Consider the following 21,247-nt stretch of genomic DNA (forward strand, 5'->3'; position numbering starts at 1 on the left):
TACACATATAATAAATTTTAATATTTCAAAGTAGTCAAACTCATTTCCCTTTCAGAAACTCAAAGTGAAAAAAACCCCACAAAACCACCAACCAAAACCCTAAACAGAAGCTAGCAGTAATTATCAATATTTAAGCTATGGATTTTTTCCATCTGTACAGAGGCTTATCACCTAAATAAATACACTCTATTATTCTTCTGCAACTGCTTGTGGGTGACTGTGACAGTCATTCAATAAATGGACAAAGGGAATAATATAAATCCCCTGCATCTAGGGAATTCCTCTAATTAGAAGTGGCAATGAATTACAGAAGAAATTTGGTTTTAATATAACATCTGCAAATGACAGCTGTCTTTTCAAACAGTTATTTTGTCATTCCTTTACTTAAAATAATTACCACCTCCTCACACTCCCCTCAAAAAACAGATTAGTGTAAAATGTTTCCATAGTGGTTTTGCCTTTTTTTTTTTTTTTTTTTTACTGACAGCATTACTATCTAGGCAATTGGAAAGAAAGGTGACAGGAAGAAAATCTGTGCCACCAAAATGATAATGTTGTAGAGCACCAAGTTCTTCCTCTTTAAGCTATAACATTTCTAAGCAAAATTTTTAACACATACTCTGTTTACAAGTACTGACAAAAGGATAAAAAAAAAGTAAAACTATGTTTTTATGTAAGTATAAATAAGAAGGTTAAGTACACACTAGTATGAAAATTATACCAACACAAACATCAGATATTTAAAGTCAGATTGGCACTTACATATGCTATTGTACAGGGAAATTAATTGTCAGGCTTTTTGACAAGCAATTTTTGCTTACAGGACTTTGTTTCACTGTTTCAAAACCACCTGGAGCCTAGGGAATGTGGCAGGTTTTCTTAACACAGTATTACAGAATTTATATACTTAATATATAGACAAGGTGTGTATATTTTATAGACCTTATATGTGTGTGTATATAAATACATACACATACGTACATATGCTCACATTTAAAAAAAAAATCTTTCAGTGGGAACTCTCCAGCAAATTTATCAAAAAAATCTCCAATCTGACATTTTAAAACAAAAAGTTTAATAATTGTTTTATCTGAAAGTTTAATAGTCAAACTCCAATAAATCATATTTTTTTCTAAAACTCCTTATAAATGGAAAAGCAGGCTAATTCAAGCTGAACCCCAGAAACCGAGAGTTCTCCTTAGCATCCTTGAAATGTGTTCTCACAGTGTAGAGATAAGAATGAAGTGGGTGCTCTTTGGAGTGACTTTCATGAAATTGGGGAAAGATGTTTTTTTCAAGCATGTTTCAAATAAACAGATTATTTCAAGAACTGTGTCCTAGGCACATGTTTTGTCAAAAAGTATACATTTTTCGCAATGCAAAGTTGGCATACAGTGGCAGATGGAAAAAGAAAATAACGCAAAGGATGGAAGTGGCTTTGTATGACAGCAACTGATTTTACATTACCAGAGAAAAACAAGAGTAATGCATGTGGAACCAGAACCAAGTGCAGTATTTCCCCAGCCTGTCGCTTTTCGATGTGAGGGACTAACCCTCTGGAGAGCTGCAAAGGCGTCACTGTCCTGCCTCGCAGCAGCAGTGGAGCCAGCAGGCCTCGCTGCTCCCCGCAGGGCGCAGGGGTCCGCAGAGCCCGGGGCAGTACGAGGAGCATGCAGCCGGACCATACGCCCGCGTGGACACAAAGCACAGAATTATTAATTCCCGAGCAGATCTACTGGCCATGCCGAGGGTCATTAAAGTCAATGGAACTCGCATATCGTCAGCTTCCATCTGTGTAGGGGGCTCTGCCTTAACGAGGAGTTTGAGGGGGGGGAGACCAACTGAATGCACAGGGACATGCTCCCTGCTCAGTACTTTTCTGTAAATTGATATTAAACCCCATTTGAGGAAAACAATGTTTTGAATGGCTACAAAAAATGTGTATGATGCTTTGACAGGAATCAATTAAAAAAAAAAAAAAGAGTAAAAGCAAATATCCCCCTCCTTGAGTACTCCCAAATGTCAATGCAATTTATCCATGAAACAAAAATTAATATTCAGCCCATTGCAAACACCTGCTTCATTACAATTTCCAAGAAAAAAATAATTATTTCTGTTGCACGCAGTAAAACTAGGCAAGGTTAAATAAACCTTTTGAGCACAAAGACTTCCCCTCTATAGCAAGCAGCACTAGTTAAAAGAGTGGGGAATGGGTAAATTATTGTACCAAATGGCTGAGAATTAATCTCTGATGACTAGCTGCAATCTAACGAGGCATCTGTGTCCCAGGGAACCCGCAGTATGTCCCTGGCGGTATGTGCAGTGTGTAGAGTCTGCCTGGCATTCTTTGTCCTCTTTTGCAGGCAGCTTTTCGTCTCATTGTTCAGAATATCCTCATGCATCTGTGACGCGTGGAATGCATTCACACTAACAGACTTACTATTGTCTTCTCTCAGAAGCTTTGTCGAGCAAAGACTGCATCACGGTTCCTGATAATTATATTGCTTAATTAATCAAGACAAAAAAAATTTGCAAATCATTGCCCGGTTGCCAAGCAGGGAGATAAAAAATGAAAACAATACAAGCTGAAGCAATATAACAAAAGTAACAGCTATCTGATCAGAAATTCTTATATAATGAAGCTATTAATGCTAAATCGGTTAATGTTAACATTGCTCCAGGTGTCTCTACTTAGATGCAAACAAAAAGGCTAACATTATGTATATAAAAGGCCAAATGTTGCCATGGATTCTGTAACCTGATAGAGAGGACAGCCTTTTCATTTGATTAGGGAATGCAATTTAAATACCAGGGACTGAAGCCAAACAACAGACATTTCTCTCTGCAAGCCTCTTTCATTCACCCTGAGGTCAGTAGCTGGTGAACAAAAGGTCAGCCACACTTGCCCTGGAAATGTCTGGATTAATTTTATTACATTGTAATGGTTTGTACTTTAAATGTAGGGATAACACTAAATTTCCAGTTAGCTATTATTCTTTCTGCCCGTTGGGTATTTTTGACTAATATGTAAGATGACATAGCTTTTCTCAACTGGTTCATAGAATTTTCAAGCATGTTCATAACACTAAATTCTGATTTTCCTGGTGGAATATTAAAAGCTAAAATTCCCAAGTCATAAATTGCAGAGCTCAAAATCAACTGTAGAAAACCACCACTATTTCAGTTTACAAAAAATTGTCAAGTTTGAAATGTCTACTGCCAAACCACTGGTTGTTAATATATAATAGCTCCATCGTTCACAACTCAATATTGTATACTGCTGGTAAATACGTCATCTGATGTATGCATTTTTCCACAGCTGGTTATTTTTTTTGACAAATATTGTCCCTCATATAAGGGAAATGGTATTTATCACACTTGATTACTTTCATACAGTATATTTTTTATATATTTTTGCATCCATAACGTACCAGAGAAGCATTTGTTAAAGCAGCTTTTTTATACATATGCACTGATGCACATAAACACCTGACATTTTGCAAAAAGAAAAAAAATTCATTATTTCCAAATGTCTAAAATGTGATTGCATAACAATGATCTAAACATAAAATACTAAGCCTCAAATACTTTGTTTGATGTAAGGATATCCAATGCCTACATCATCCCATTGATTCAGATTATGATGATGGTCTCAAAAACATGTGAGGTTATGCACTGTACCATATGTACAACAGTAACCAAGCTGTATGGGGTGAATTAATAGCAAATGAGGAACTTCTATCTTTATTATTTTGCTTTTATTGCCTCACATTGGAAATTCACAATGATTTTAAACATTGTTCTTTGTACAGTAACTCCTATGGGTTGAGAATTCTGAAATATTTCTTTAAGCACTAAACATGAATATAAAATTAACTAGTAGCCATTTCAATTGTGATTAATAATTCTAGTTTTAAAATAAGAGCTCATTGTTCACCATACTTTTAAACTGAGATGGACAGTCTATATTTCGTATTTGCTGGAAAAAAAAAAACCAAGCTCTACAACACTGAGCTTTATTTAAGCAACAAAACTGTTGGTCACTTGCATAACACATATGATAGATCCAATAAAGCAGTCAAAACATACCTCTGGTTTCTTCATTATCTCTATGAAAAACATGTGATTCTTCATTGGATAAATAACAATTAAAACATCTCCAAAATCTGTTGGTATAATGCCTCTGCGGTAGTTCCTGGTGTGTTCAGACCAGACGATGTGAACCTCATCATTTCCCAAGTGACGAAGCTGCAACAGCAAATTGGCTCTTTATTAATCAGAGTGATAACAACAGTTTATGAGGGGTCATGGCTTACAAATTGAATTACAATGCTCAATAGTAGAAATATTTCATTACAGAAAAAGTTAAAATATTGTTTTTCTCCAGTTGCTCATGAAAAGATCAGCTAAATAATTTGCTTCATTCAGAATACATTGTTGTCTGATGGCTTAATTAAGTAATTATCAAACTAGCCATTAGCACGATATGTAAATGTACATTACCTACAATAATTTAAGATGGAAATCTGAATTACTAGAAGAAAACATTAACCAACAGAACATATCCAGCTAAAAAAGGTAGCTGTCACAGAAATATGAAATGCCTTGACTCCGGATGCCAAGAAACTTTCCCTCATGAACCACTACTCCCGAATTTATTGTATTACAAATATCTCCTTGCTGACCCTGTCTGGAGAGGACTTTTGTTTGAACTTGTAAGCAAAATAGCCAGGCAATGTGAATTAGAGAAGAATGGGAAATACTGTAGGAGTTATCTTTTTATGTGGAGCAGAACTGCATGAAATATGGATAAAATTTACATGTGACATATACAAAATGCATGTGAAAGCCTGTGTGTTTGCTTTGTTATCGGAGGAACTGGAGGTGATCTAACAGATGGCAAAAAGTATTTGGCAATCATGTACAAGCTACGCACAATAGTTTCAACTGTAAGATTTAAAGTTAAAATTTAATCCACATGCAGAATGCCAGCCTAAAGAGAATTTAAGTCCCACTTAAAGCTTAAAACACCACCCCCCCGCAATTTGGTGCTAGCCCTTGGAACAATGTGCACAATAGACCTAACAAAGAAGCCAAAACGTAGCTCTGCCTTCTTCACTGTCTCTGTGCAGAGGGGGGAAAAAAAAAAAAAAAAAGAAGAAAGAAAAAAAAAGGTAGCTATTTTCATTGGTAAATAACCACCAAGTAATCTCAACATGCCTTGTATCAGCCTATATTGTACCACTGAATTTTCTCTCTTCAGAAGCAGGTAGTACCTTTAAAAAGTAGACTTTCACACTCCTACATATTGGGTGGCAAACTGTACCCTAGTTATAAGCAAAACATGGCAAAAACATAATACTTTATGAGAATCAAAAAGTTAGAACTATGAACTTTGCTTACAGTTTATACTCTAGTAGAGTAAAATAAAGCTAAGCTCATAGAGTGAGTTAGATTCTCAGTTTATTTTAAATGAAATAGAAGATAGAGTTGTATTTTATTTACGCCTACGAATAAAAGACATTTTAGTTCTGTTTGAAGAAAATACAAACCATTTGTGTTTTATAAAAACATGGAAATATTAACAACACTATTACTACAGCTTCTTACATGTACAAAAATCAGTACAAATTACTGTTCTCATGGTCATCCTGATTTCTGTGCATCCTCTTGTATTTTCTTAACTGCTCAGTAAAAATAAATCAACATCCAAGAAAATACTTACGTTGATAATATCACAGTACAGACTGATTAATATAAAACTGAGCAGCAATTTACATGTATGACAAAATCGTGATTTCACTTTCTGTGAACAGATGCAGCTAGGTCACCTTAAAAGTGATTAACAGGAAGATGCAAAGTTTAGCCTTAAAAAACCAAAAATCAGTCTGGCTACAAGACTTGGTGCCCAACAGGTTATACATACTGAGGGTCTAAGTGTTTGGCAGGGCTATTCTGCACACAGCCCAAGCTGAGCTGTAATTTTCTATGAAAGCTGAGCGAAGGAAAGACCCAGCTCACACCAGCTGTATTCAGAGCAGCCCAACGGCAATGTATTTGTAAGCAATTTATCAGGCTGAACTCAACGCATTCTGATACTAGAGCAAGTTCTGGCACTAGCTTTGCAACACAGAGAAAGCCCACAATGGTGGTATTTAGCAGCCTCTGCTTTAAAAAGCCCAACAAATAAATATGGAAACAGAATTCTGTAAGGTGATGCAATTGTCCAGTCGCACAGGGCAATTCACAAACGGAACACTAATCTTCTTTCTACAAAAACAAACCGTGAAGAAAAGGCTCTGTCCTGCCTTGCCTCCTATTGCTTTTGGAGTGATAAATAGCACATACCACTATAAAAACAGCAATAAAAATATGTCCAAGTACTGCTTAAGAGACCCTTTTAAAATCACAACGAACTATCTGGATAGTATTCAAATACTTTTCATACTGAAGAATCCCAAAACACATTGTACTTATATCACATCCAACAGAACAAAATTCAGTAAAGAGGGAGAAGTTAGATCAGCTGAGGCTTGCTGTGCTTGTTTGAGAGAGGAGGTGATGGCTATGAGCTCAAAACCTTGCAAATATTGTGTGATAATAAATTACTACCTTTGCTACAATCCTCACCCTGTGCTAGTAATTAACTTTAAAGCTTGAGTTACTACCTGATTGTTTTCAAGTCATACATCCTTAATCATCAAATTTATAAGATATAATGTTACAAATATAAAATTGGTATTAATAAAAAATATTTGTTCTTGGAAGATCCATTTCACTGATAAAAAACATTATAATAATCTTATCAGTAACAACAAACCAGCTGCTATTTTCCTGTATCGTTCATTCAAAATACAAGCTGTGGGGTAGACTCAGTACCTTGAAGGGCATAAGCATAAGCAAGTTTTGCTTAAAGATCCAAAGCAACACAGACCATGCATTTGGAGCCAGAGTCCCATGCTAAGCTCTCCATGCAGTTCAGGGGGGGGGAGGGGGGGGGGGGAAAGAAAAAAAAAGAGAAAACTACATTAAACAAAATCCCAAAGCAGCCAGGAATAAGATAAATATTAAAAAGCAAAAACAAACAACAGAACAGCTCAACCACAAGTAGTCAGATTTTTTTTAGGTTTATTGCTGACTTGAATGATCTCTCTACAACTGTTCAGGGAAGGCAGCTCTTGAAATTGCAATTGCTTCTCCTCCCTAAGCGAGCTGAGAGCACATGAATTTTTAGCCTGCACATAAAAGCAGTTTCACCCACATGAACAAAGTATATAGATGCTCAGCCACACACGCTCAGCCACAGCCACAGCTCGATGTTGCAGCCACACTGAGCGTTCCACGTCTGGAAGCTGGGTCAATGTATAGCTTCTGACGTGCGTCACGCTGTTGTTAATCATATCTGGTCTGAGTTTCCTCAGCCCTAATCTGGGCGCTGGAGCGCAGCCGGCACTCCAGAAGCAGCCAGCCTCCGCGCTGGGAGGCTGCCCCAGCACCACCGCTGCCCTGCGCTTGAGCAAATAGTTTTCCAGGCTGCCCGCTTCAGTGGGGCTGCACACTGCCTGCCAGGCAACACGCTGCCCTGACACTGGTCACAGTACACACCTCATGGCCTGACCTCCTTTCCCTGCTAATTGCATTACACAGCCAGCTGGCTCCAGAGAGGAGTCGTCTGTTTGACTGAAGAATTTCTGCTTTTGGGGAGGCATGGCTGCTACTTTTGCTAAGTAACAGTCAGGCCTGACATCCCCATTGTCTGGCTGACAGTGTACCCATCCTAAAATCTAAGTTTTATTTGTAAATTAACCAAGAAACTTCCTGCCAGAACAGTGCTGCCTGGAGACTGATAATGTGTGCCTTTCATTCCCTTTCACTCTTACTGTATCACTGCCAATTTGTTTTTCTGCTGCTCGCCAGCCCTAGGCTATAAAAGCCTTGTAAGACATAAGTGCAATTATAGTCCTGGAGTCAAATGAATTGGACAAATCCAATAGCACAGCTCTGTCCCCACTTTGCAAACCCCTACAGCAGTTAGATTAGCCGCTAAAAATCTAATCTAGCTCTAGCTAACAAATATCTGCAGCGAAGGAGCAAGAGTTCAGTATGGGGTTGCAACCAGATTTCTGAATTGAAAAAGTTCTGCTATGACAATAGAGAAGATAGAATAAATCACTTAAAAATTTTGCAGCTCATTTTGAAACCGTTAGGTACAATTTAGGTGGAACAAGACAGGAGACAGTAGGATGCTGTTACTATGATTGATTTTCATTCTTGACACAAGACAGCCAGATAAAAAAAAAGTTTAGAACCAATGATGCTGAACCTTACAGCAGCAAAAGATACCAGCTGAATTTTGATTATTCCACTACAAGATGATTTCTTTCAGGGCTAAGACTTATTTGGAGAGGTTTTTTTTCTTTCTTTTTTTTTTTCTCCCAAATAAGCAATATAGTATGTCAGCATATATGTCAAATAGAGGAATACAAACTGCAAATTACAACTGTACTGCACAAAAATAAGAGGCCAAGTTCGTCCTCAGTGAAAGCACACTTATTCTTGTGAATTTGTACCAGAAATGAATTTGTCCTCTTGTGTTCAGTAAAAATAAAGAACCATAATAACATATTTAAGTAAAATTACTGCATCTGCTTAATTCCCCAGCCCACAGAATTTATGGCCTGCTGTACTACTTCCTTGGCCAGCAGGTGGTAAGACCTTCTGTTCAACTCCAGAGCTTGCAAGCCAAGCACACTGATTGGTATTGAATTCTTTTTGCCTGTCTGTAGGCAAAATAAGGAGAGAAGAAATCACAGAAATTACAAAGATTTCAGAGATAAGGGAGACCATACATCCCAAGTAGTATCAATGCAACTCTATTTGACAGAAGCAGGGGGAAGGCAAGGAAAAAAGTTGTGGCCCCCACTGTATCCCGAGTGATAACATTTTCTCTTCCCAGTAATATCGTCCTCTAACACCATGTATCATTCTAGTGTGGCAAACATTAAAATGGAGCAGGTACTGAATGACAACATCGCAATGTGCATTCCTCTCATGCACTGCTATAAAAAATAAGCATTAATATAAAGAAGTAAGAAATATAAAATAATCTTTTTTAACCTGGACATACCTCCCCAATAATCTGAGGTGAGGACTTAAACCCAGCATGTACTAACTGCTCAGTGAGCAAGTGGAAGTATTAAAATACTTGTGGTGATCTTGAGAGTTGCCACGATCTCGGAAGCAACACGATGCATTTGATCACAAATGTTAACCAGGTGTTGCAGAATTCACAAGCACAGTATTGGCAGGTGGGGGAAAAGAAACACATTTTCCTCTTGTTTAAGAGTGTGTTGCAGGCAGGCACGTGTTTCTTTTCCAGCACACAGGCCCGTTATGGTCTGCACGTGCAAAGGCTGCCAAAATCAACACAGGACTTCTGCAGCCTGAGGAACTTTGTTGCCAAAGCGTCAATGTACTTGCCTTTCTCTATTTCAGTATACTGCCTCCACAGCTAAGGTGCACGGTGAAATCGCAAGAAATTGACACTTTTAGAGTTATAAGAGTTCTTGCAGGATGTTTAATACTGTCTTTAGAAATGGTGTGGATATGAACTTATGCTCAAAACAGTGGTTTCAAATGCAGGCTAGTTCATCCATAAGCATTTTCAAAGAATTAAAGAACTATCAATCTTCCAGAAATTTTACAGTGCCTCCACTCTTCGCTACAGTTTTGTAAAATTTGTGAAGAAGCCTATGCTAATTTGCACAGAAATACATGCTTGCTTACAAAAGAGCTGTGACAAATTAAATGAAACTGTTCCATGCAGAAGCACAGAACCATGGAAGATTATATGTTAAAAAAGACCTCTGGAAGTCATCTGGTCCAACCCACCGCTTACAGCAGAGCCAGCTCCCGAGGTCCATTAGGTTGCTCAGAGCTTTGTCCTTCTTTACAGGAATGCACAGTTTGATCCCTGCAGGGTTCCATTCCTATAGCAGATTTAAGGGTTTTTTTAAAGTCTTAAAGCAATTACTTTGCGGTATTTTCTGTGGATAATATGTACTGGAGTTGGCCTTGTTTCCTAGCACTTCAAGACTTGGAGGCTGGCAACTACTAAATGCTTTTGCTTTTTCTTCCTCACAAAGAAGAAATTCTCTTAAAGCAAACATAGGGAAGACAATTAAATAGAATAACCAGACTCTCTCAATGTCTGTGTTAATCCCTAATGTGGGTGGGAATTAAGGGAATTACTACAATAGACTGTTTGCAATTAAAACCCATTTTTCCCCTTGTGGTAGCTCTGTCAGACTCTCCTCTCTCAGGTGATGTATTACTCAACAGCTAGATGATATTTCACTGCTTTTGCTAGACTTCCATAAAACTCAGGAGCTATGATTTACAAGGGAAGATAAGACTAAACAACCACAATTTGTGTAGGAAAAATAACGACTGGGAAAGACATGGTAGCAGTTCTCAGACATGAATAAGTCTGCGGCAAAATGATCTGTTCTCCATATCCACGTGGAGTGGGGTAAGAATAAGTGGGCTTAAATTGAAGCAAAGTAGATGCTACAAGAAATTTTTTTCATGGTACAAGAAGTGGACCATAGGAATACATTGCCTACGGAAACCGTAAAGCATTCGTCACTGGGGTTTTTAACTAGCAGCTAGATAAATACTGGCCAGGAACAAGAAAAATACAGATAGTCCTACTTGGTAAAGGGATAGAGACTAGACAGCCTCTTAATATGTACCACAGCCATATTCCTCTATCCTAAAGTACTCAGATAACATTTTTTTCCATAGCCATGTAAATCCATATTTTTTGGATTTCCATAGCCATGTAAATCCATAAATCCAATACGAAGATAATGAGTTGCATACATGAAGAGAAACACGTAATTTTGTTGACTTTTTTTTAATGACAGATATCACAATAAAAAAAGGATCTAGCTTTACTATTAAATGCTGGGCAAGTTTTCAGGATCGGTACTCAGAAATTCCACCTTTTTATTTCAAGGCAAAGCACATGTTATTTTGAAACTAATGGGACAATAAATACAATCACCCGGTGACATATTTATAGATAAATTTCAGAGCACAATAGTATCACATGGTAGACCGGATGGTTGTAGTAGCATTATTAACACACATTAACAACCTATGTAGGACAAGTTGCCTATTCTAATTAAAAAGGCAAAGATTTGGTATGCACCTATAATCTTCTTTGACTCTAAGCAGCAGTTGACAAGCACCATAATCTCAAATCACTCCTTGTTAGGAAAGGCAAATGATTAAGTACTGATACCAACAAAATTTTGGTCTGGGTTCCGGCCATCTTTGAAGCAGAGTCTGCTTGTCAGAATTGTGAATAACTGGATAATGGCTTTAAATATCAGCTGGCTCCTTTTGGTACTATGCTTGTCACTTCTCTTTCACTTCTTTTCTTTTCTGTTACATGCTGGACAATTCATCTCTAAGGTTTTATTATGCTGCATTTGGTTGTTTTGTTCTACCAAACTACAACAGTTTTGGCAGGCAGACAACATACAAATGAAATTATTGCTAATATTATTACTAATGGTGGTATTTGAGGCTACCATGGAAATGTGTTTCAGAATCCAGAATTTAGATGCCATTTAATTCAGATAATCTAGCTGCAGAGCACCATGTGGCACAGCAAAGATGGCCTGCTAGGACTAGTTAGCACAATCTGTTTTCAGTTTAAACTTTAATTTAAGCACTTGAAGACTACAGACAACATTTTGAAATACACAGCAAATTATTTACCTTTTTGGTCAGTGAATCATCTGAATCTGATGGCATTCTTGTAGACACATGAAAAATGATTTCCACAGTAGAGGTGGCATAATAGGGTGCCGTTTGCCCTGTGCTGCCATTGCGCTGCAGGCCGCCCATAAACCCACCGTGCGTTGAAAGATCAACCTGATTGAAAGTCATAATTAGAAGAAATTTGAAAAGACTGATGAATAATCAGTATTAATTTATATATCAAGACGTGGTGAATTTACCACTCCAGAATTCTGTAGCCATCCCAGAGAAAGAGAAGCCTTCCCCTACAGGTTTGTGATCTTTGTGTTAGATCTGTCTGTTTCCCATTGCTGTATTTACTAAAAATAAACATCTATTAACTAGGTACTGAGTGGTCATCTATGTGGCTATTTTACCTTCCTTCCAGCAAACAACACAAGGAAGCAGAAGTATTCTGTCATGTGCAGCTGCTCTAAGAGCTATGCATGACTTAGCAAGCCCACTCAAAGCATACACTCACAAGAAATAATTATACAGTGCAGAGAACATATAAACAATCAGAAAAGCTACAAAATTGAAGATTTGTACAAAAAGAAAGACCTTAGAAGAAATTATTCTAGAAAATTATTCAGATGCCTCTCTGAAGACAAGCCTGTGTCCAAAAGCTTGTTTGTTTTCCCAACTGTATCAGTCTAACTGAGGATGCTGCCTCTCCCTGTACCCCTTGTGTCACTTAAATCCTTAAACACAAAATACAGCTATTATATATTTCCAAAAAACAAGAACGTTCGTGTCATTTATGCTACTGACACACCATTTCAACAACGCAAACTAAAACCAAACATTTTTGTCCTTTGTGAAGCAGTCCTGTGGCTGGGTAAGTGGTCTGACTATGTGAAGAGTTAAAAAGAGCTAGAAATAAAATTATGCTATGGCTCTTAATGATGGAGAAAGCAGAAATGTCCACTGCAGCACCACCTGTCCATCAGAAACAGTAAAGATGCGTTCATCCAGAAGTATCATGTGGATTTACAGAATTGTGCTAAAAAGGCGATCTTTTAAGTACTACTAAATATTAGTGTGTATTAAAATTTATCTTTTTTTTTTTTTGAGAATTAAAAAAGATGTAGTGATATAAGCAGCTTGTTTTCCATTTACCTATTTTAACCAGCTTACACTGATTTTCATAGGTCTTCACATCAAGTATGTTAGCTTGCCTAAATTTGTGACTATTACCTCCCAGCCCAGTCCAGCAACAAAATCTTCATATGCCTGGCTTCCCCTTGCATTGGACAGTATTGAACATTTGTCCTCCTGTCCTTCTGCGATGTAAAACACTGCAATCTTGTGGGTTTCACGGCTGTAATTAAATATGAAAGAAACAAAAGAAGTTTTAGCTCAAACTTATTTTTTAGATCACTTGCAGTCAAAAGCTATGAACAGGTGACCATGTTCAACTCTACATGTCCACTTCTTCTATGCACACACACACATCACTCAATTTCAGTAGCAGAAATATATTTTCACTAATTTTTTTTTTTGCCATGACCACACTGCAGAGACACCACAGTTCAGAGGGCAGAGACATCTATTCCTTCCTTGCATCAGCAAAAGAATTGATGATGAAGTTCAGTTACAGGGTTAATCACTTATATCTGTGCAACCTTGCCAAAGACAGTAAGATTGCACAGGTGTTAATGGGAGCATAATTTGACCTACAGAATTTTAATTATAGGGTGATGATATATGAGAAAGAAAAAAACATTATTGACTTTCAGATCCTGGGTAGAGTTTTAGAAGGCTGACAGTGACAGTTGGCTTCTTTGAAAACAAGCTGAATGGATCTGGTACATTGTTGGGATGCGGGAAAATCAGAACTCTGCAATGAGGCAGACATTTTTCAAATAGCTATATGTCAAGTAATGCAAATAAAACATAGTATTCAGAACTCTATTCTGCCACTACCTGGCTGTAGAGAAGTTGTATGGAGACTATCCCTTAAAATACTACTCTTGACACAGGGATCGTCCTGAAGAAAATAGTCCTTTGTGGGAGCTGAGCCAAGGTCACAAAAAATTTTGGAATTTCTTCTCTCCCCTCTCAGCTAAAGAAAATAGGAAAGAGGCTGCTGTGTCTTATAATTTGCTACCAATTTTGAATTCTATGTACATAGTCCCAGTGAAAATAGCTTGTCCATTCAGGCTCCAGAACTCTTTAGAAACAAGCGATCCCTTTTCCATATGTATCTTTGTATTGCTAGCACAAGCATTTTTAACTAATTTTCGGTTTTAGTGATGTACTTATTCTTTCTTCGGAAACGCTAACCTTATCGATGGCGTGTTTAGTAAACATTACCTACCATTGGCGGGAATCCAGATTTTTCAGTTCTCGCAGTAATTTTGAATTTTTCTTAAGAAGATGAAAGCTTTTTCTATAAATATAAAAAGATTTGAAGGAAAATAAAACAGAGTACAGACGCCATATTTTCTCATTCAAACACCCACGAGAAGGGAATCAAATTAGCATAATTCAAATGATTTATTATTATTATTATCATCATGAACAATCTGCAGATATCTATTTAAAATAATCACTGAAGCAGGTATACGTAAAAGTTCAAAAGTATGCTCTGACTACCACCCAGCTATATAATTCTCACTTTCTTAAGTGTATACACATTTGGGGGTAGAAGTGAGAAGAGTAAGAGTACTGTAAACATGTTCTGAATCCTCTCTTCTTACCTTCTATCCCAGGAGTTCATTCCCAAGTCATTTAGCAACAGTCGACAGAAATAAAAGGATGCTTGAGGTTCAGCAGGACGTGGTTCTTCTTGACGGGCCACCTTCATACTGAAGTCTGAGCTGCATTTAAATATATGCTCTTTTTCATGGGCACTCTGCCTCATCAGGGCTTCAGTAATCGCATTTTCTTGATCGTAGCTCATACCAAAGGGTGGGGGCGATGGCTCATTCAGCTTTCGCTGGGGATGTAAAAGGCATTCAGGACTGGTGTTACCAATCTTTTCCAGCAATTGGTCGAGAGCATCTTCTCCTTCTTCCACCTGAGAAATGTCCTTCTGGGAAATGAGATGGTGCTCAGTGTTGCCTGAGATCACAAACGCATTCGTTGCGCTCTGCCGTGGAAGACAGCCCTCCAAAGGTCCGTACAATATTCTGCCATCCCAAGAGTACTTCCCTGAGATATCCCTGACAATTACCCTTACATCTGAGGGGGTTGCTGCTGGCTCGGTGTCTGTCGTCTTCTCTGCGGGGATTTGGAGGTAAGATATGAGAGTACTGTCATTAAACACAAAGAGCTGCAGGTTGGGACTCCGGAATACTTCCGAGGACAGCTCGGAGGACTCCACATAGGAGTTGTCGTGGTTCTCACTAAGGAGACTGTGGAGAATGGCAGGGCCTCCGCTGAGGGGGTAGTGGCTCAGGTGATTCACCAGGTGAGTCATAACCATCCGCGCTGTTAAAGGTATCAATTCTAAATTCCTCCTCCTTTTTTCTAAAACATTCAATAAAAAGATAATCGATCAATAAGAGCAGCAAGAGATAATCAAAAAAGAGCATCTACAAATTTCTGTTATATTTCAGAAGCTTGCCTTAGTTGTCCTCCTAATCCTTTCTGTTCAAGAAACTATTTACAATCACTTTCCAAGAAATTCTAACATTTTTATTTTATTTTACCACATGCCCTTTGACATTTAGCCTACTGTGATTTCCAGGTCTCCATACAACATGCAAAAAGTCCTGCACACTAACCCCATACTGCTTGCTGTCACTACAGTTTCATCTGGCAGGTTAAGGTACTACTTCTTACTGCCTGTACTCCCACAGCCATCCCCACAGCAATTGTAGCAAAAGAGGGACAAGGCACAAGAAGAAAAAGGTAAACCAGAGTCGCAACTGAAAAACCAATGCTTCTTGATCTTTAGCAGCATGATGGTAAAAGTTTGTTGTATGAGGCAGGAAGGGGACCTTCTGGATCCCAAGATGTTTCCCTCAGTGCAGACAAATACATCAGCTATTTCATAAATCGATCGTGCTCCAAGTTATGTTGTGCCCCCATTTCTCCTACTGGAATGTTACTCCAGAATATTACCTCTTCTATAGCCAGAAACCTTCTGATTTCCAGTTTTTGTTCATATTCAGTTTAAACCCCTTTTTCTTTAGTTTATAGTGTTTTCCTCTTTCCTTGGTATTTATACCTTTTAATGCACTTTTAAACAAGAGGTATATCCCTGTTCAGCCTTTGGCTAGCCCCCAAAAGCCAAAATTCTTGATCGTCCTCTCATAAAAAAGGCTCTTTATTCTTTTCCTGAATCCCCTACTGGTACATCTCTGAATCAATCTTTTTCAAAAACAAGCAAATCAAAGAACTTGTAGGGCACTAACATATGCAAAATGAGAAACATCTCTTTCTACCTACAACGACAAATGTACCTGACACGTAACTTTATCTTTCTGCTATTCACAACATGTCTTGCTCAGTAAGAAATCTGTGTAGAATAGGTTTTTAACCTTTTTGTTAAAACTAAAAGTACATACACAAAAACAAAGCAAATAAGCTGTAGGATTGAAAAATAGTACAGTATCAAAACCTGAAAATACTATTTTAAAGCATCACTGTCAATCCACCATTATCGCGCACAACTTCATATTGCATCTGTACTTTTGATTCTTCTGCAGAAATATATTAATGCATATTAATATATGAAATTACTTAAAATTGACGTAATTCGGTTGAACAGTCATTGTTTTAAAGGTTATTTTTTAAAAGTTTTTGAAGTAAAGATGATCTCTATGATAAATCACTTAAATTATTTCCTATGTTTGGACGCATACTTTTAAGTTGACTTGAAAAAGTTAGTAACACAATGTACCTAGATCCAAACAATCTCTTTTCACTTTAGACACACCTAGATTTTGAAATCAGCAGGAATGGCATATTTATGCAGAATTTGGTCCAAATTGTACATGTTCTTCTCAAATCACTCAGAACAGGCAAATTATCTATGCCAATGGAGTCATTTCTACTGAAAAGTTCAAGAAGAGCAGCTGCACTCTTCTGAAAGTAGTTTGATTTGGGGCTTATTTGTTGAGTTTAATTCTATAAACTAAATTACAAGTATCACCAGAAGCAAAAGCAGCTTCTCAGTCTATCCTATCGCTGTACAAATTTCTCACCGTACAGCACCTTAGTGTCATTTTCTCTCTCCGGTGATCTTCATAAAAAGCAATGTCAGCAACAAACTTGAACATCCTATCACAGAGGCAACTGAAATTCATCAAAAAAGGGTGCTGCTCAGTTTTCAAGGAACAGTTGCTACGTGCAGTAAGGAGAAGCACATTTTCACGGAAGAGATGTAACCTGGAAAGCTTTATTTCCTAGCTGCTGAACATTGACATGCTGGTCGTCACCACACTCTGTGAACTCTCTTACCCTCAGCGACAGTGAGCAGGTTGCCCAGATCCATGGAGGAGTGGCACTGGGCTGGCTCAGAGCTCTTGACGTTCCCCAGTGGCAAAAATGGGTCGTAATCACTGGATGAGAGATCTGCCAGACTCAGCACGTAATGGCTTTGCTGAGTATATGTGCTGGAGCCATTCACACAACAGTGCAGAACCTGCAAGTACACAAGCATGACACTGAAGAAGTAATAATGTGTACATTGCAGTATCCACTTAAACACATTCAATAAGAAGTGACCCACCATAATTTTTACATCGTGAAAGCCAGGACATGCTACAAAAAACATCTATGTCTAAATACAGTGGTTTTGAACTTTGTCTGCACTTATTTTGTACCTTAACAACTCACTTCAGGACTTATTTTGTATTTTAGCAGCTCATTTCAAATAATTCTGCAAATAATTTCTGCAAAGATTACTTTCCTTGACTTGTTGTTTTAAGTGTTTTACCTTTCTCTCTTCAGCATCCTCTGTCTGTTCTACATCTCTATTATCCTAACATTTTGCATTCTTAACTTCTCATCCATATGACTTCTGCCTACACTGTGAGAATTCATAATTTTCTACAGCTTGATAAAAATGCTTCTGTGCCTAACAGGATCTGTGAAAGGGATCTTTAAACATCTAGGCAAAATAAATCACGTTCATTCCTCGTACTCACTCTGTAAATATAGTCCAGTAAAGGAGCTTTGGATGCATGTTGATCTTCAAGAACACCAGCAGGCACTGGCTCCAGTAGCATTTTCATGGGTAACGCCATACACCAATCCAACAAGCAAAGTAGCAGTGAAACTATAAACTAAACAAAAATGTGTACCACAGTATTTAAGTATATTCTAATAAAATCACCCAAACTTAAAGCTATGAGTTTGAAAGTTTAAAATATGACTCTGGTTCAAAGCATCTTCATTTAATAACCATCTCGAACAGCACCAAGAAAGAATGAAGACTGCTTTTCTCAGTGACGTACCTTTTTATCTGCTTCCACAGAGGAGTATTCAGCACTTGGCAAAAGAAATGCAATAGTGGCCACAAGGATCTACATTAAAATAAACAAAATTTCAGAAAGATGTTTAATTTCTTTTGCTACAAAGACAGAGCATGAACTTCATTAGAACAGGGTAAGAAAAAGGTTAAATTCTCTCAGGAACATCTAACTGCCCTTGTAAATCAATGTCCAAATGAAACAAAAAGTTTTACTGAGTTTTGGAAATAAATCATTACAAATGAGAGAAGTACACTGGTCCTAGGACTACAGCAAGTACATCTCCTAACAATAATTGCAGAAGAAAGAAAAAGTTAAGACGAAGTCACAGTTAGAGTAGCTCAAGTAAGGAATTAAGACAACTTTGCATATGATTTCCATACAAACATTTAAAAGAAACTGACGTACTTCAGTAATTTTTCTGGACAGAGAGGATTCGTACTTCTGAAGCTTTTGCCAGTAAGAAACCAGCAGCTGAAGAACATCACAGGCTACCTGAGCTACCAGTTTATTAGAAAACTGGAAAAGAAAAGGTGATTAAAAGCCAAATAAAATACCCAGACACAACACAATGCATTCAGTTTTTCTACATTTTAAATTATTTTGGATCTATACAAACATTTTAAAACGCTGATGTTGCAAAATCACATTGTCAGCTTTAGGAAACAGCAGGCTTGACATTATCTACACGATCTTAACTTGGTCTATTGTGGAAAGGGTCTTTAGGTACATAATCACATGCTATTTTTGCAAATATTTTGCACATTTGTATACCAGCTCGGCCCCACTGAAGAACTGTGCATATACTCTGAACCATGCTCACTGAAGATAGTGAGCTACTAATTATATGCAAAGGTTCAGAACTGGAGGACATCTTTTTGAAGATGGCTAATGTCGTATCACTAACACTATGCAAAAAGTCCCGAGCAGTTGTGTGTTAGCAGCATCCTGTCAGTGCTTCAAGCAATGAAAAGACAAACCAGCAGACTGTGCTCTGTATAATCAGGAATTACTTAAAAAATGAAAATACCTTTTTTACACAATGCTTATTTATTACAGAGACTGTCATAGTAATACCTTCAGTGTCACACCTATGACATTGATCGCTTCCTTCACCTGGGGATGGTTCGTACACTGCATTAGTTCTTCACATATCCAAACTCCAAGGCCACAAATGGCTATGCATCTTTATAAAAGAAAAAGTGTTTTTGTCAGAAGTTTTAGAAGAATATTTGGGGGGGGTGGGGAAAAGAAGAAAAAGAAAGACATGCACAAAGATGTGACCTCTATTTTCCCTCTCATACAACAGGTCAACATCTTAATGGAGCAGAGTGGACCTCATCTTAATAGGGCTAAAGTGCAGAAGTCATCTAAATAGGATCAAACCACAAGGCAGTAGTAACAACTCAGCTGTACAAGCACCAAAAATAAGTAGCGAGAAAGACTTCCCCATTTTCCCATTTCTTTTACTCAATATTTTACCTTGCAGCTTCACTTGGTTCCTCTGTAGCATTCTTCAATAAAATATTTATGAGGTAACACTAAAATAATAAAATAAATTAGAACAAGCATCCTTTTCGTACTTCTACTTTATTTAAAGTTGTTTAATTTTGACATAGTTACAAGTGAAATAATTTTAATTCTCAGTCTATTCTTAAAGCATTTTTACCCCGTGCCAATTTTGGTTGGGCAAGGGAAAAATACTTACTGATTACAACTCAAACATACAGGCCCTTGTGGATAAATCCAATCGACCTAAAAATCATGTGCAGGCAGCAAGATGGAAATCAATTAGTTTTCAGAGTTGATGGGTATTTACTAACGATGAGTGGTGATCACTTGATAATACAAACTATAGTGTTTAGGATCTAAGCAAGCCATGTTATGAAAAACTTAGTGCATTTTTCAGTACAGAAAAGACACTTTCAAAATCAAGACTGTTTTAACAGACCTTCAATGACTCTCCAAGACCTGATGAAGAAAGCAAGAATGGGAGCCAAGTGTGCTAAGGGGTCTGCATTCTCTCCGGTTCTACCTTCTCAGGCCGCATGAGGAATTTGGAGATTCCTCCCCAGCTATACCTGACTTTATGCAGTGGATCATCGTAGTGCCTCAGGTTTATCAAAAAGCGACGGAGGCTTGCGTGAGGGCACCCATTTGGTCAGGTTTCACCTGAAAGTCATGTTCCAGGTTACCTTTGTTGGGTCTTTGAGGAAGGGCGTGTGTGATTTTCTTCCCCTACAAGATTACTGTTGTGAAGGTTATTAAATTACAAAGCTTTCCATCCCACAAAGCAATTCATGTCTCAAGGCATCCCACTGAAATTAATTCTCAGGGAAAAACCATTCACGTAAGATAGTGATTCTAACAGTGGAATTTTCTTAACATATTACTATAACACCAACAAGGCAAAAAATCTCACCTTATGCACACCCCACATGTCTTACAGGAGAAGCTAACAGACACAGATACAACAAACAGACACTTTAAATAATACCACCATCATTATTTAATGAATTGACCTGACAGAGATCTGGCTGGAAAACACCGCATTTGATCATAGCCTGTTCAGTCTCCTTGAAAATAAAATGTAATTTGCAGTATTTAAGCTTTGTTAATTTTATGGTATATGTTAATCAAAGCAATGCTTATCAAATAAGTACATACAACGTGTGCAGTTGTGGGGTTTTGAGTAGAAGGTGTTTATTTTTTAAACAAAAACATACAGGTAGAATGAAGTGACTGAATAGTGAAAATCTTAAGGTACCTAAGGATTTACTAATGAAATGTGACTTTACCTTCACATCTGCAGTTCCCGCGATGATCTCACCGGCTTCTGAAATGGGCCGCAACAGTGGGATTTCTTGGTAGATATTTGGAAAGCAAACAAGAGAACCAAGGATGGTGTGAGCTTCTGAACGGGGAGCCTAATGAAGGAAAAGTAAACAGAACTATTCATAAAAAAACCAAACTTCGTAAAGTTATGAAAATGACATAAGCTATGAGGCTAG

At 37.7% G+C, this 21,247-nt stretch overlaps 1 protein-coding gene across 12 annotated transcripts in view; it reads right to left on the reverse strand.

Moving 5' to 3' along the window:
- The window catches only part of RALGAPA2 (Ral GTPase activating protein catalytic subunit alpha 2), a 135,713-nt gene that overhangs the window by 51,642 nt on the left and 62,824 nt on the right, over positions 1 to 21,247 (reverse strand). For all 12 annotated transcript variants that reach the window (XR_012622389.1, XR_012622392.1, XR_012622391.1 and 9 more), the window contains 12 exons: positions 21,035 to 21,163; positions 19,719 to 19,777; positions 19,314 to 19,422; positions 18,645 to 18,755; positions 18,222 to 18,290; positions 17,913 to 18,050; positions 17,224 to 17,407; positions 14,514 to 15,285; positions 14,132 to 14,203; positions 13,009 to 13,132; positions 11,791 to 11,946; positions 4,090 to 4,248 (listed from right to left, as the gene is read on the reverse strand). Coding sequence is in view for 8 of the 12 variants with exons in the window: in XM_074817532.1 (XP_074673633.1) it covers positions 4,090 to 4,248; positions 11,791 to 11,946; positions 13,009 to 13,132; positions 14,132 to 14,203; positions 14,514 to 15,285; positions 17,224 to 17,407; positions 17,913 to 18,050; positions 18,222 to 18,290; positions 18,645 to 18,755; positions 19,314 to 19,422; positions 19,719 to 19,777; positions 21,035 to 21,163 (2,082 nt within the window). In the remaining 4 variants the exon portion in view is untranslated. The remainder of the gene's footprint in view (positions 1 to 4,089; positions 4,249 to 11,790; positions 11,947 to 13,008; positions 13,133 to 14,131; positions 14,204 to 14,513; positions 15,286 to 17,223; positions 17,408 to 17,912; positions 18,051 to 18,221; positions 18,291 to 18,644; positions 18,756 to 19,313; positions 19,423 to 19,718; positions 19,778 to 21,034; positions 21,164 to 21,247) is intronic.

The sequence above is a fragment of the Strix aluco genome, chromosome 3, assembly GCF_031877795.1.
Source record: "Strix aluco isolate bStrAlu1 chromosome 3, bStrAlu1.hap1, whole genome shotgun sequence".
Lineage (NCBI taxonomy): Eukaryota > Metazoa > Chordata > Aves > Strigiformes > Strigidae > Strix > Strix aluco.